Source organism: Penicillium griseofulvum (genome assembly GCF_001561935.1).
Source record: "Penicillium griseofulvum strain PG3 chromosome Unknown contig_6, whole genome shotgun sequence".
Classification (NCBI taxonomy): domain Eukaryota; kingdom Fungi; phylum Ascomycota; class Eurotiomycetes; order Eurotiales; family Aspergillaceae; genus Penicillium; species Penicillium griseofulvum.
In genome coordinates this window covers 340,417-353,935 of record NW_024467419.1, presented here as the reverse complement: position 1 = coordinate 353,935, position 13,519 = coordinate 340,417, and the positions used below count along the sequence as shown (strand labels likewise).

Sequence of the window (13,519 nt, the reverse complement as noted above, 5' to 3'; positions counted from 1 at the left end):
TTGATGTACTCGATGTACGGAGTACTCGGTATGTCAATGATAGATGATGGGCTTGGGATTTTTATTTGAGAAGTTCTAGAGTACATTCCAGCCTACAATTCTACAACTAATTCATTTTTTGTTTTATGTCAGCTGTCTTCCTACCTACTTCGTCCGTAACGCATAATGTGGTTGGCCACTTAATCCTAGGAAGCTTGCGACCCTCAAGAAGCTGATCTGATATGCCTAATTCTCAAGAGTTCGTATGATGGCTGAAAAACAATGGAATAAATAAGATATGTGCTTCAAAAACCCCTCGGGCTGACATGCAAAAAGAAAAGTTCAATTGAGACAGGGTTGATTGAACAGACGCATGAGAAGAACGCAGCATCCAATCAAATACAGTGGAAACAAAAGATTATAAGAACCGCGTAGCCAAACACCCTAACTGTACATTTGTCTCATTAGTCGACTTTGTCGGTGGAGCCTCCATTCAGGAAACCCTCCTTGCCGTCCAGGTGGAAGAAGCCACCATTGTTGTTGGAGTTGCCAATAATACCACCGCGCGCAGCACTACGTCTAAGGCGTCCACGTCCAAAGATGGCGGCCACAGCAATAACGGCACCTAAGATGATGAAGAAAATGACGGGGTGACTGCTGAGGAGGGATCGAGTGAAGAAGAAGATAGTCTCGAAGGTGCCAATGGTGGATTTTGGTGACAACTTCGAAGGAGAAGCGATGACGAGAGGAATGGTCTCGAGAATGGAGGTTCGCGAGGCCATGATAGGAGCACCGCTTGAGGCAGTATCCCAGTAGCGGCGATTCTATAGAAAGTCAGTTATAGTGCTCGGAAAAACCTATGAGAGGCAACTTACATCTTGGTCGTTGATAATAACGCGATCACTGGTTTCCACATCGATACCGTAGGTTGTGCGCAGCCAGCGCTCCCAAAAGTCGCCATCGACCCAAGCAAATGCGACTTGCTTCTTGTCGTCCTCGCGGATCGTAATACGCATGTTCTTCGCAGCCCGCAGTGCACGCTGATCATTGCGGTCATCGGCTTCTTCGATACGCAGTTGCTTGGAATCACGAAGTTCGGCTCGCTCAAGGCGGAACAGTTGAACCTGCTTGTCCATCCATTCAAGAGCGGCTTCCTTCAGCTCGCGCTTGGACTGCTTGAAGTCATCGCTACGGCGGCGGCTGAGGAGTCCCAAAACCACGAACTTTCCGTCCATAATTTCTTGAGCATTCGACGCGGTGAGCTCAGGTACGATGGGCAGCCACACAGTCTGCATCCACGACAGGATTTGACGGAAATCTCTCATGTCCCTAGGAGCAAGGGCATTATAGTAGTTGGGACGTCGGTCGCGGACGACCAGAAGACGAGGCCAGGTAGAGATCTTGAACCGCTCGGAAAGAGCAGCACTGTCACTCTTGACGATGCGAGCGTGTCCCACAAGACTGAGGGTGAGGCGATTCATGGCTTCAAAATCTTCAGATGTCGTTGCGTGGTCGTAGAGATACAGGAACAAAACTTCCTCGGTTTCTTCCAATTGCTTAAAAGTTGTCGCGTCAACATCCTGGATGCTTGATCCGACACCGACAGCTTTGTTGGTGTACGAAATCAGATCACCCAGGCCACGGAGACCGGTATATTCAACTCTCTCACCACCACGGAAGAAGTAGATCGTTGGGTAGGCGTTCACGCGAGCATCTTCGCAAAGTCGCTTCTCAAGTTCACAGTTCACTTCACCAACATTGAGAGTATCCTTCATCTCCTTGGCCATCGAGTTCCAGTTTGGAGCCAGGGCTTGGCAATGATGGCACCAAGGAACGTAAAACTTGATGATCCAGGGATCATGCGTAGTCGTGACAAGGCTTTGGAAACTCTCCGCAGTGAGTGGAATAGAAACGCCCTGGGGATTAGCAGGCCGTCCTTGGAGCTTGGCCTTGACAGACTCAGGGCTAACGCCTTCCAATTCTGCGGTCTCGATGCTCTGCTTCTCAACAGCTGTTTTCGCGCCAGGCTTTACGACTTCAGGTTTAGCGGTCATTTCCATGCTCTTAGCGCCGGCCTTTGGGATTTGGACACCTTGAGAAGGCCGAGACCCAGGCTTGATCGTCTCGAGCTTGGTTTCAATCATAGCAGCAATCTCTGACATCGTTTTGGCACCAGCAGGGGGTTCGCTCTGAACTCCCATATCATAGAATGCCCATGCGGGGAAAAATTCGACCTTCAACTCTTTGCAGAAATCTGCGAAGGCCTGGCAGTTTATGGACCCGAAATGGAGATTGTAGTAGCCGGTGAAGGAGTCGAGAGACGAGAGAGCATCGGGCTTCAATCCAGAGAGGAATAAGGGATTCGAGGTCTATCACTAGTCAGATTCGAGTCCGGAAGGTTCAAAACGATAGAATAGATACTCACATAGTAGTACTCATATAGGGTCTGGTACATTGGGGCCGCAGTCCGGCAATGCGGGCAAGAAGGGGAATAATGTTTGATCATCCTAGAGCAGTTAGAGCCTTGAGCGGTTTATTAATCTCTGCAGAAGGGGCCCTTACCAGTAGCCATCTTTGGTCACTTCCTTAAAATTATCCGGGGTCAGCTGCGTCAACGGGGGCACTTCAACCCCATTGAATGTTGTGGGTGTATCAGGATCTACCCCACGATTCCCACGCTTGACAAGTGTATCTCCAGATACCTGGTTGGAGGAGGCATCTGAAGGCGTGCCTAAAGCAGGCGCTGCCAACAGTGAGAGGAGGGACCACCCTAGCCAAGACGGTTTCATTTTGGTGGAAGAAAAAAGGCGAAGAACTTGAGTAGCAGTTTAAAGGAGGGTATAAGTAGTTTCAAGGTGTCGTAGCTGAGCAAAACGAAGGACTGGTCGAAGTAGGGAGGATAATCGCGAAATGTCACAGGTGGCACATTGAATGGGAGCGAATACTGGTGACTCGGGTGGGCACTATCACGTCGCAGAAAGAAACAGCACTTAGCGACTATAGCGCCCCGTAGCTGAAAGCAAAGTAGAACTGCACACAGCCCAGACAAAGAATCAAATGTGAGAGGCTTTGATGGTATCGGAAAAGGTGAGTTGCCTTTCCCCTTGCCGCTTGGGGATGGAACATCAGGTTAATCCGCTCCGGGCCGACTTCAACACTTCATCTCCCTAGAACTGAGGGACTTCAATATCACCAAATTCCATTAACAATGCGCTCCACACTCCGGCTACTGGCCAATGTCAAGCCCCGGTATTTGGAGCCTTTTGCTCCTACCGGATTGACAGGCCTTTTCACTCACCCCAGCCCTCGCCCTACTTTAATCTACCTTTACTCGACTACTCTGCAGAAGTTGCAGGCATTCCCCGAATCCTCCGCCTACCGCCAATCCGTTGAAGCTTTGACCCGCCACCGTCTCCAGGTCATTGAATCGCAAAAGCCAGCTGGATTCGATGCCTGGTTGGAGCGTGTGCGGAAGACCGTGGGATCCGAACCTGAGCGGTTCGCCAAGGTCCAGCGCACCGACGGCAGCTTCACCCACGCCGCTGCCCAACAGAAGGATGGATCCGACAATGCTCGTGGCGAAGAATGGGACGGCGAAAGCCTGTCAGCCACAACTGAGGGTCCCGCCCGTACCCCGCAACAAGAAGCGGAATGGGCTAAAATCATGAGCGAGGCCAGCGAGACCACCGACAAGGCCGAGTTTGACTTCTACCACCAAGATATGAAATGGGAGAGCGAGCCTGCTCTTAATGCCGACCAGTACGTATCCCTACATCTCCGAGTTCTCCCCAGACAACCAGGGAATAGAATGCTAATCTCTTGCGCAGGATCTCCGAAGTCGAACAGCAAATCGGTGCCGGTCTTATTGAGGAGATCATCCAGGTCGCAGAGACAGAGCTCAAGCTTGTGGATGAGTTGGCCAAAGCCAAGGTGTAAGTTAAAAAGGTCGAAGTTTGCTGTCTAGAATTACTGCTGACACTTTTACAGGTGGGAGGAACTTGAGGAGAAGCCCCGACCTGGCCAGTGGACTTACTTCGAGCGCGGTAACTAAACAGCAATTCTGGAATGGCTGTGAATTGTAATCTCTGTAATTACTACTAGAGGTCTTTGTTTCAATACATGCTTTGTGAGTTTAATCATCTGGAGCTCAGTTAGTCGTAGAATTACAAGACTACGTATAATTTGTGTATTCGATGAATGAAATGATATCTACGACTTTTCTTGGAAAATAATTGGCGCAATTCAGGAACATTCAGAATACAGCGCTCATTGGTCTTCAAGTTCCTAATTTATACATCGGGACGATGATTGCATACATGTACGGGGAAGCATATCGCAAGTACTTGAGCTATTGTTCTTTAGTTGAAACCCCTAATTGAGGTCTAAGTCTACATTCAATAATGCCATACGGCAAATAATCAGTATAGCCCCCTTTCATGTAGATGAATTTGTAGGCTATTTGTATACCGATAGATCGACTGGAAGGCGGTGAGCCAAGGCGGGAATCCCTTGTGGACACATACATTGCTGTCCCTGAATGAAGCGCTCTCCCTCTAGCTCTCCTTCATCCCAATCCTTTCTTAATCCCTCCAATTAATAACTTGCTCCGAGGATTGCTCCTCCCTGTTATTGGGCTGTCTGAGCGGCTCGCGGAATCACCTATCGCTGTCACAGGCCCAACGCCGCATCACACAAACACACGTCTCATCCCCCACACAACATGCGGCTCGACGTCAAGGTATGCAAATCCAGACGATGAAACGCTTCATATAATTACGAATCTGCCCCCAGCAGATATAGCGATATGGTCCTGCAGGTGGACGTCCACAATTGGAGAGATTGCTGACGATGAATGTTACAGAGGCAGCTGTTTGCCCGCTCCGAGCGGGTAAAGGGGATTGATTTCCACCCTACAGAGCCATGGGTAAGCTTTGATAATCCGCTCGGTAGCTTTGCTTAGACTAATTTCTTTCTTAGATCTTGACGACCTTGTATAGCGGTATGTTTTGGGAGGGGCAGTATGCGAGATGTCCCAATGCGCTAATTACTTTCCTGTCCAGGCCATGTCTACATCTGGTCTTATGAATCGCAGGTAAGACTTGACACATATTTCCTCTCCCCCAGTTCCTATCTAAATCTTCTACCCTTTAGTCCATCATCAAAACCTTCGAACTCACTGATGTCCCCGTTCGTGCCGGTCGATTCATTGCGCGGAAGAACTGGATTGTCTGCGGTTCAGATGACTTCCAGCTCCGGGTCTACAACTACAACACATCCGAAAAAATCACGTCCTTTGAAGCACACCCGGATTACATCCGTTCTATTGCCGTCCATCCCACCCAGCCGTTTGTGCTCACAGCCTCCGATGATATGACAATTAAGCTTTGGGACTGGGAGAAAGGCTGGAAGTGTGTGCAAGTGTTTGAGGGCCACAGCCACTATGTTATGGGCATGGCGATCAACCCAAAGGATACCAACACTTTTGCCTCCGCCTGTTTGGACCGGACCGTGAAGATCTGGAACCTCGGCTCTCCCCATGCCAACTTCACACTCGAAGCCCACGAGACGAAAGGTGTCAACCATGTCGACTACTACCCACATGCTGATAAGCCATACCTCCTTACCACCTCCGACGACAAGACCGTTAAGATTTGGGACTACACCACGAAGGCACTCATTGCAACCCTCGAGGGCCACACAAGCAATGTCTCATTTGCTTGCTACCACCCTGAATTGCCTGTAATTATTTCGGGTTCAGAAGATGGAACCGTTAAGATTTGGCACGCAAACACCTATCGCCTGGAGCAGTCATTAAGCTATGGTCTAGAACGAGCATGGTGTGTTTCCTACCAGCGGGGTAGACAGGGAATTGCGATGGGTTTCGACGATGGTGCTGTCGTGGTGAAGATGGGTCGGGAAGAACCCGCCGTATCAATGGATGGGTCTGGTAAGCTTATCTGGGCGAGACACAGTGAGGTCGTATCGTCTGTGATCAAGGGTGGCGATACTACTGCCAAGGACGGCGAGCCCCTTTCTCTACCAACAAAGGATTTGGGACAGTGCGAGGTGTACCCACAGACTTTGTCACACTCCCCCAATGGTCGATTTGTTTCTGTCTGTGGTGATGGAGAATACATCATCTACACCGCATTGGCGTGGAGAAACAAAGCCTTTGGGCAAGCTCTCGACTTTGCCTGGGGTTCGAAAGACAACAGTAACGACTACGCTATCCGCGAGTCATCGACAAGTGTCAAGATTTTCAAGAACTTCAAGGAGCAGAGCGCCGGTCTTGATGTTGGGTTCCAAGCTGAGGGCCTGTCCGATGGCGTTCTTCTGGGTGTGAAGGGTCAAGGTGGCATTGGCTTCTTTGATTGGGAGACTGGCAGTCTGGTCCGAAGAATTGAAGCTGACCCGAAATCCGTAAGTTGTTCCATCTACCGTAATCTTTTGAAATCATGCTAATCGACATGTACAGGTGTACTGGTCTGAATCTGGCGAACTAGTTACTCTTGCCTGTGAAGATGATTTCTACGTCCTCCGCTACTCTCGCGAGGAGTATATCAATGGTTTGAACGCCGGTGAGGCCGACGAGGATGGAGTCGAGGCAGCTGTTGAGTTGGTTGCTACAATCAACGAGACCGTCCGCACTGGACAGTGGGTTGGAGATTGCTTCATCTACACCAACTCTACGAACCGCCTGAACTACCTTGTTGGTGACCAGACCTACACAATCTCTCACTTCGATCAACCTATGTACGTTCTTGGCTACCTGCCTCGCGATGGCCGTATCTACCTTGCCGACAAGGACGTCAACGCCGTGTCCTTCGGCCTTTCTCTCAGCATGATTGAATATCAAACAGTGGTGCTGCGCGGCGATATGGACATGGCATCTGAGATTCTCAAGGATGTTCCCCAAGACCAGATGAACAAGGTCGCCCGCTTCCTCGAAGGCCAAGGATATAAGGAAATGGCTCTGGAAGTCGCCACGGACCCCGAGCACCGCTTCGAGCTGGCTCTCGCGCTGAGCGATCTTGAAACCGCACTCACTATTGCTCGCGAGGCCAACGTCGAACACAAGTGGAAGATTGTCGGTGATGCTGCCCTGGCCGGCTGGAATCTTTCTTTGGCCCAAGAGTGCTTTACCAACGCCAAGGACGTCGGTTCTTTGCTATTGCTGCACACCGCTAGCAACAACCGTGAAGGTCTCAAGGCCCTCGCCGCCCAGGCCTCGGAGTCAGGCCTCCACAATGTCGCCTTCTCCACTCTGTGGTCTCTGGGAGATATCGATGCTTGCATCGATCTCCTCGTCCGGACCAACCGCATCGCCGAGGCAGTCCTCCTTGCCCAGACCTACAAGCCTTCGAGCGCCCCTAAACTCGCTGTCCAATGGAAGGAATCCTTAGAGCAATCTGGCAAGACAAAGGTTGCCCGCCTCATCGGTGTCCCACCCGGTGCCCCCGACGTCGCCTCTACTGATGACGACCTCTTCCCCGAGTGGGATGAGTACATTCGCCTAGAGAAGGAGGGTACCGTTCCCGAGCCCGCTTCCTCAGAGTCCTTGATTGATATCAACGGCGATGAAGAAAAGGAGCCCGTGAGCGCGACTAACGGCGTACCCGCGGATGAGGAGGCAGAGAAGGCCGAAAAGGCTGCAGTGGACGAGGCTGATGCTGCCGAGGCCGAGTAAATGAGCAAAAAGCACCGGGTTCTTTTGGTGACTTTTCAGGAGAGTTAGGTTGATCGTTTGTTTTCTGGCTGACCGGTCAGTTCATTCTTGATTGCGAGCGGCGTCTTAACGTGTGTCCGACTTTTTTTTATTTGTAATTTCGCTGTCATGTGTCTCTAGAGCAAATCACATGCCTAGATACAAGCAATATGTTTCCCTCTATTTCCAGTGGTTTCGTTGATTTACTAGATTATTGTATATGTATACTATACCGGATTTTCATTGGCCCTATACTCACTCCATGAATGTTAGTAAAGGCTTCTGTATACCTAAGTGTTCAGTAGATATAAGAACGAGCACCTACATCTAGACAAGAACATTGAATATAAGACAGTAACCCCCAAGCTACCAAGGATCAAGAAAGAGCTTTCTATCCCAAGCAGTAGTTGCTGAAGTTGGGTATGAATTCAATCTACTACTTTGCAAACACCCAAGAGGCGCGTCCACTTACTCGGTGATGAACATAGTTGAAGAAGTATGATGGAGAACTGTTTTGGCATTGTCCATTGTGAAATTTTATCGAGAATACAGAACAAGGGTGCAGACGATGACCACTTGAGGAAAGCAATGAGAAACCAAGGGTAAAGGAACCTGCCTAGAGAGAATGAACACTTGAGATGGAAGGGAGATGACCGAACAAGACAAGAAAATCAAATCGCTGAACGGACATATGAAACGAAAAGAAACAATATCCTCTCGAAGATCAGGAGCGACTCCGATATCAAGATGCCACATACTCCATTGTGATGGGAAAACGAACAATGACTCAGAACAGTGGGAAAAAAGGATCAAGATTCGTGGATATGTTAATGAAAGACATATACGCAGTTAAAAAAGGAAATGGCGTCTATGAACCTCCTATTCTCTCTTTCGTGCACCGGGAATACTCGATCTAATTGGACCTGAGAAGCTCTACTCCGGAATGCTTCCGAAGGACGGGTCTTTGACGCTGCCGCCTGCATCACCCAGGCCAGCCACGGGTCGGTTATAGGACCATCCTTCAAACTGTTGTTGCATAGTTTGTGACAGGACGGGGCCATCCACATATGAGTCCTGGGGCGCTTCCCTGGTGAATTCAACATCGAAGTTTTCAGTGTCACGGGCATCCACCTGCATCAAGTTAGTCATATGTTGATTCAATAAATGAATAGGAGTAAAATATACATACCACGTTTGGTCGGAAACTGGGTTCGTACTTCCTCTGGAGAAGCTTGCGCCAGTCAATGTTGGCAAAGAAGTGGTGAGACTTGATCTCCGCAGCACCGTTCGCACCCAGTCGGCGCACGGGGTCACGGTCCAACAGTCGAGTGAGAAGATCTCGGGCAGCAGGTGGGACAATGTCGCTGCTGGGGAAAGTTAGAGGCTCCTGCAAGATCTTGCGATACATTTCGTTGGTATTTTCATCGTAGAATGGAGGCAGGCCTGTCAGCATCTCGTAGAGCAAGACACCGAGAGTCCACCAATCCACGGTCTTGGTGTACCCGTTACCAAGGAGAAGTTCTGGAGCAAGATATTCGGGAGTTCCACAGAACGCTGAGTTTGGTTAGCTATATAGAGCTTATCATGAGTGATGAGGTTATCTTACTGTTTGTTCGGTCTTCGTCTTTCATGTCCAGCTTGCAGAGACCGAAATCGCAAAGAGCAATATGCCCAGTGTAATCGAGAAGAATGTTCTCAGGCTTGAGATCTCGGTAGATAACCTTGAAGCCGTGCAGACACTCAAGAGCGCACAGCAACTCTGCGGTGTAGAAACGGGCTCTGTTGATATCAAATCGTTGCTCCCTTTGCAAATGGTGGAACAACTCTCCGCCATTCACAAATGCCAACACGAAGTACAACTTCTCAGGCGACTGGAACGAGAACTTCAGCGGAACAATAAACGGGTTGTTGATCTGTGCAAGAACCGATCGCTCGGCAAGAGTATGTGTGACTTCCGATCGCGAGATAATGTGCGCCTTGCGAATTGTCTTAAGGGCGTAGATCCGACCAGTATCCTTCTTCCTGTGATTCCCCATCTGTTAGTATTTAAAACCAATCAAAGAGATCTCGAGTCCACCTACATGACCTGCATGACCTTGCCGAAACTACCCTTGCCCACGACCTTGAGCAAATCAAAGTCTTCTAACTTGAGACTCCGCTGCTTATTCTCCACAAAGGAAATACCAATCTTGACTGAGCCAACACCAAATTGGAGATCCAGCCACTCAGCACCCTGCTGACCCAGTTGACGCCCTTGCTCATCATGAGCTGCGGCGGCCTTCTGGTTGTCTTTCTTGCTAAGTTTCGGATCTTCCACGTACGGCTGGCTCTCTTCGAAGCGAGGATTGACCTTGCATGCGCCCAAGAAGATGTCCTCACTCCGTCCGGCACCAGGCCGGGCTGTAGGATTGCGCAGATACAGCTGTACACTCAACTCGGTCTTCCGGGACACATCGAACTTGAAGGCTGTGTTGTCGCCAGCCCACAATGGGCTCTCTGGAGTTCCCGAAACGGCATCCACAAAGACCTGGTTCTTCTCGAAATCAAGAAGGGCATACGGAAGGTATTTGGTGGAATAGCGACCGTGGATAGTGGGGGCGGCATTGATTCCCCCACTTGTGGACTGGGGTCGGCCGGACGGCACGAAGGAGCCCGCTTGGTTTTGAGATGAATGTGACGAAGAAGAGGTACTTGGGCGTAGAGAAGAGGGCGCGTAAGAGTTATTTTGGAAATGCGAATTGAAGAGCTGTTGGTAGTGAGGCGACAGCGAAAAATTGCGTCCTTCGTGGAGAGTGACAATAAGGATGCCTGGGTTAACAGTGGCCACGGGAGGAGAGACAAGAGACTCAGAGGCCGCTATCAAAACAATGACATGATTAGTTGCTGGAGAAAATTCCTATAATTATAAGAATAACATACCGATGCCATTTGTTGATGGGGTGGCGGAGGCAATACTGGGCGTGTTGGAGGACACAGGTGTCAGGGCCTCATCACCATTTGAGTCACCCTTGATCGTCGAAGTAGACGACGACCGGCCAAACGATGAGGTCAAGGGTGCCAGGTGCGTCTCCTTCAACTCTTCAAACGAGTTATATGATTAGCGACCACCCATGGCATTCACTGCAGTACAGAGAGGGGTATTGAGGGGAGAGAGGGAGACCAACTGCCAGTGAACATACTTTTAGTGAGCTTCCAGGACATAGTGGCGGTTGTTGTAAAGAGATTGAGAAAAAGAGATCAAAGTCCAAGATACCGCAATGCGTGTGCAGGGTGCTAAGAATCACCCAATAATCAACATGCGACTGGCCTCCAAAATAAACCTGGAGAAGCCACAGAAGGACACAGATAATACACACGCAAAAGGAGAGAATTCGAGACAAGACAACCACCACTATCTTTTGAAATCCGTATGGAAGCACAACTAAGGATAAGAAAGAGTCGGGGAGATCGAAGATCAAATGAGAATAAGAGAGGGGAAGTTCCCCCTGTAATGATAATACATATGTTACAAATAATTACATAAAATTACAAACTTTATTGGTCAAGCTGATCACATGTTTGTTACATAAACGTACAGTAATTAATCAGCTCAGCCACTGCTCCGCCACAAGGGTTAACGACGCATCAACTTCCACCACGGCATTAACAATCAAGGCAGTTTACCCCACAGAACAAGAGAGTTTGGGATTCAGCTTGCATTGTAACGATATCCTTTTGCCTTGATATCCCCTTCTAGGCTTCGGAATATTCCCCGCTCCGAAGTGCGGAGACACCTACCCCGGAAGATCTCACCTCAACTTGTCACCTGCAACTCTAGTATTTTTAGTCTTCTGAGTCCGTTCCTATCTCGATACAGCTCCCGACGAACCAGAGGATGAAAGGGGTGGAGGGCTAATGGGTGTGATACGCAAGAAGACCGCCTCGCGCGGCACCGAGGCCGGCACCAAGTTCCATTGCGACGTGTGCTCTATTGATGTCACATCAACAGTAAGTATCGATGTGATTCCGTCATGACAAATTGATTGGTCTATTATTTTAATCAGAACCTGACGCGTTTCCATCGCATAGGTTCGCATCTCGTGTTCGCATCCTGCCTGCCCCGAATATGACCTTTGTGTTCCCTGCTTCTCAGCCGGAAAGAGCTCCAAAAACCATGACCCCGCCACACATCCATTCCAAGTGATCGAACAGAACTCAGTTCCCATATTTCAAGGGGATTGGGGTGCCGACGAAGAATTGTTATTGCTGGAAGGTGCCGAAATCTACGGGTTGGGTTCTTGGGCAGACATTGCAGACCACATTGGAGGTTACCGCAGCAAGGATGAAGTTCGAGACCACTACTACGATACTTATGTGAAGAGCGTCAACTTCCCGCTCGCAGCCCGCGCCGATCCAGACGATAGGAGCCTGCAAGACTCAATTTCCAAAGAAGAATTCCAAACGCGCAAGAAGCGCCGCATCGAAGAGCGCAAAGATGCAGCCAAGTCAGCGCCTCCAACCACACCAAAGCAGAAGCCGACTGCCAGTGTACCGGCATGCCACGAAGTGCAGGGCTACATGCCGGGACGATTGGAGTTTGAGACCGAGTTCTTAAACGATGCCGAAGAAGCAGTGCAGCACATGACTTTCGAGCCCGGGGCTGGACTCAATGAAAACGGCGAGCCAGATGCAGAGACTGAGCTGAAGATGACCGTGGTCGACATTTACAACTCCCGCTTGACAGCACGTACTGAGCGCAAGAAAATCCTCTTCGAGCACAACCTCCTCGAATACCGAAAAAACACTGCCTTAGATAAGAAACGGTCCAAGGAAGAGCGAGATTTGTTGAACAAAGCAAAGCCACTAGCACGTATGATGAACTGCAAGGACTTTGAAGACGTCAACAAGGGTCTCGAGTACGAGCACAACCTCCGTCTAGCCATATCCCAGCTTCAAGAATGGCGGCAGATGGGCATTGGTGACTTGAAAGCAGGCGAGAAGTACGAGCAAGATAAGCAACAGCGCATGCAACGACTGCTTCCTCAGGGTTCATTTGACCGCTTTGCCAGCAACCGCCCGAAGCAGACACAGCTCACAGAGACACCAGCAGCAGCAGTCCAGCTCACAACACCTGAACTCCCGCTGCGACTACAGAAGGCTGCCAATCCTCATGCGCCGGCGGATCCTGCTGACGAACCATTGAATGATTTCGATCGGGCCTTCGCTGTCGATGGGGATGCGCCTGCTCCGCAGCCGACAAAGACGAAATACGTGGTGCCCCCACTAAGTGGGATGCCCCCGTGGAAGCTGGACAATGATACTGCTGCGGACCTGCATCTCCTAACCAAGGAAGAGGCAGAGGTTTGCAATGTTCTACGTCTAATGCCGAAGCCATATCTCGTCATCAAGGAGACACTTTTGAAAGAAGCAATGAAGCAGGGCGGCAACCTGAAGAAGAAAGATGCACGAATGATTTGCAAGGTATGTTTTTCACTGACTCTCCCAACGCGAATCCTTTACTAACTTTGTTAGATCGAGGGCACCAAAACCAGCCGAATTTATGATTTCATGGTACACAGCGGTTGGATCAACAAGGCGTAGGCGCGCCAGATCCATTTATATGCTGTAATCGCTTAGCTTATTGATATCCAAATCTACATGTGTTTTCGTTGGGGAGCGTTTCTTTTTTTTGGCGTTCATAGGAATGGGAGATGGGCGGGTTGATCTGAAAACTTGTCAACATAAGTCACAGGTAGAATATCACCTGTAATTCGCACAATTGTACAATGGAAGTAACCTACAAACCTATTCTTTTTTAGAGAAAAGAGTCGATAAATATCACCTCCAAAGTAATGC

General features: G+C 49.6%; 5 protein-coding genes across 5 annotated transcripts; 3 read left to right on the top strand and 2 right to left on the bottom strand.

The window, feature by feature from the left end:
* Positions 1–443: 443 nt before the first annotated feature.
* Positions 444–2,768, bottom strand: PGRI_072700 (putative disulfide isomerase; the record flags this gene model as incomplete). The annotated part of the gene is made up of 4 exons (XM_040794984.1): positions 444–803; positions 855–2,348; positions 2,405–2,486; positions 2,542–2,768. The coding sequence occupies 4 exons, from the start codon at positions 2,766–2,768 to the stop codon at positions 444–446; spliced, it is 2,163 nt and encodes a 720-aa protein (XP_040652661.1).
* Positions 2,769–3,187: 419 nt separating this feature from the next.
* On the top strand, positions 3,188–4,030 carry PGRI_072690 (complex I NDUFA5 subunit family protein; the record flags this gene model as incomplete). Its single annotated transcript, XM_040794983.1, has 3 exons — positions 3,188–3,738; positions 3,807–3,911; positions 3,967–4,030. The coding sequence occupies 3 exons, from the start codon at positions 3,188–3,190 to the stop codon at positions 4,028–4,030; spliced, it is 720 nt and encodes a 239-aa protein (XP_040652660.1).
* Positions 4,031–4,699: 669 nt separating this feature from the next.
* On the top strand, positions 4,700–7,666 carry PGRI_072680 (coatomer subunit beta'; the record flags this gene model as incomplete). Its single annotated transcript, XM_040794982.1, has 6 exons — positions 4,700–4,717; positions 4,841–4,903; positions 4,957–4,978; positions 5,040–5,071; positions 5,131–6,399; positions 6,455–7,666. 6 exons carry the CDS (start codon positions 4,700–4,702, stop codon positions 7,664–7,666), a joined length of 2,616 nt encoding a protein of 871 aa, XP_040652659.1.
* A 951-nt stretch (positions 7,667–8,617) lies between these two features.
* Positions 8,618–10,885, bottom strand: PGRI_072670 (serine/threonine-protein kinase; the record flags this gene model as incomplete). The annotated part of the gene is made up of 6 exons (XM_040794981.1): positions 8,618–8,815; positions 8,874–9,238; positions 9,291–9,706; positions 9,766–10,540; positions 10,604–10,762; positions 10,864–10,885. 6 exons carry the CDS (start codon positions 10,883–10,885, stop codon positions 8,618–8,620), a joined length of 1,935 nt encoding a protein of 644 aa, XP_040652658.1.
* Positions 10,886–11,578: 693 nt separating this feature from the next.
* Positions 11,579–13,264, top strand: adaB (chromatin-binding transcription regulator ADA2; the record flags this gene model as incomplete). The annotated part of the gene is made up of 3 exons (XM_040794980.1): positions 11,579–11,671; positions 11,753–13,144; positions 13,196–13,264. The coding sequence occupies 3 exons, from the start codon at positions 11,579–11,581 to the stop codon at positions 13,262–13,264; spliced, it is 1,554 nt and encodes a 517-aa protein (XP_040652657.1).
* Positions 13,265–13,519: the final 255 nt, after the last annotated feature.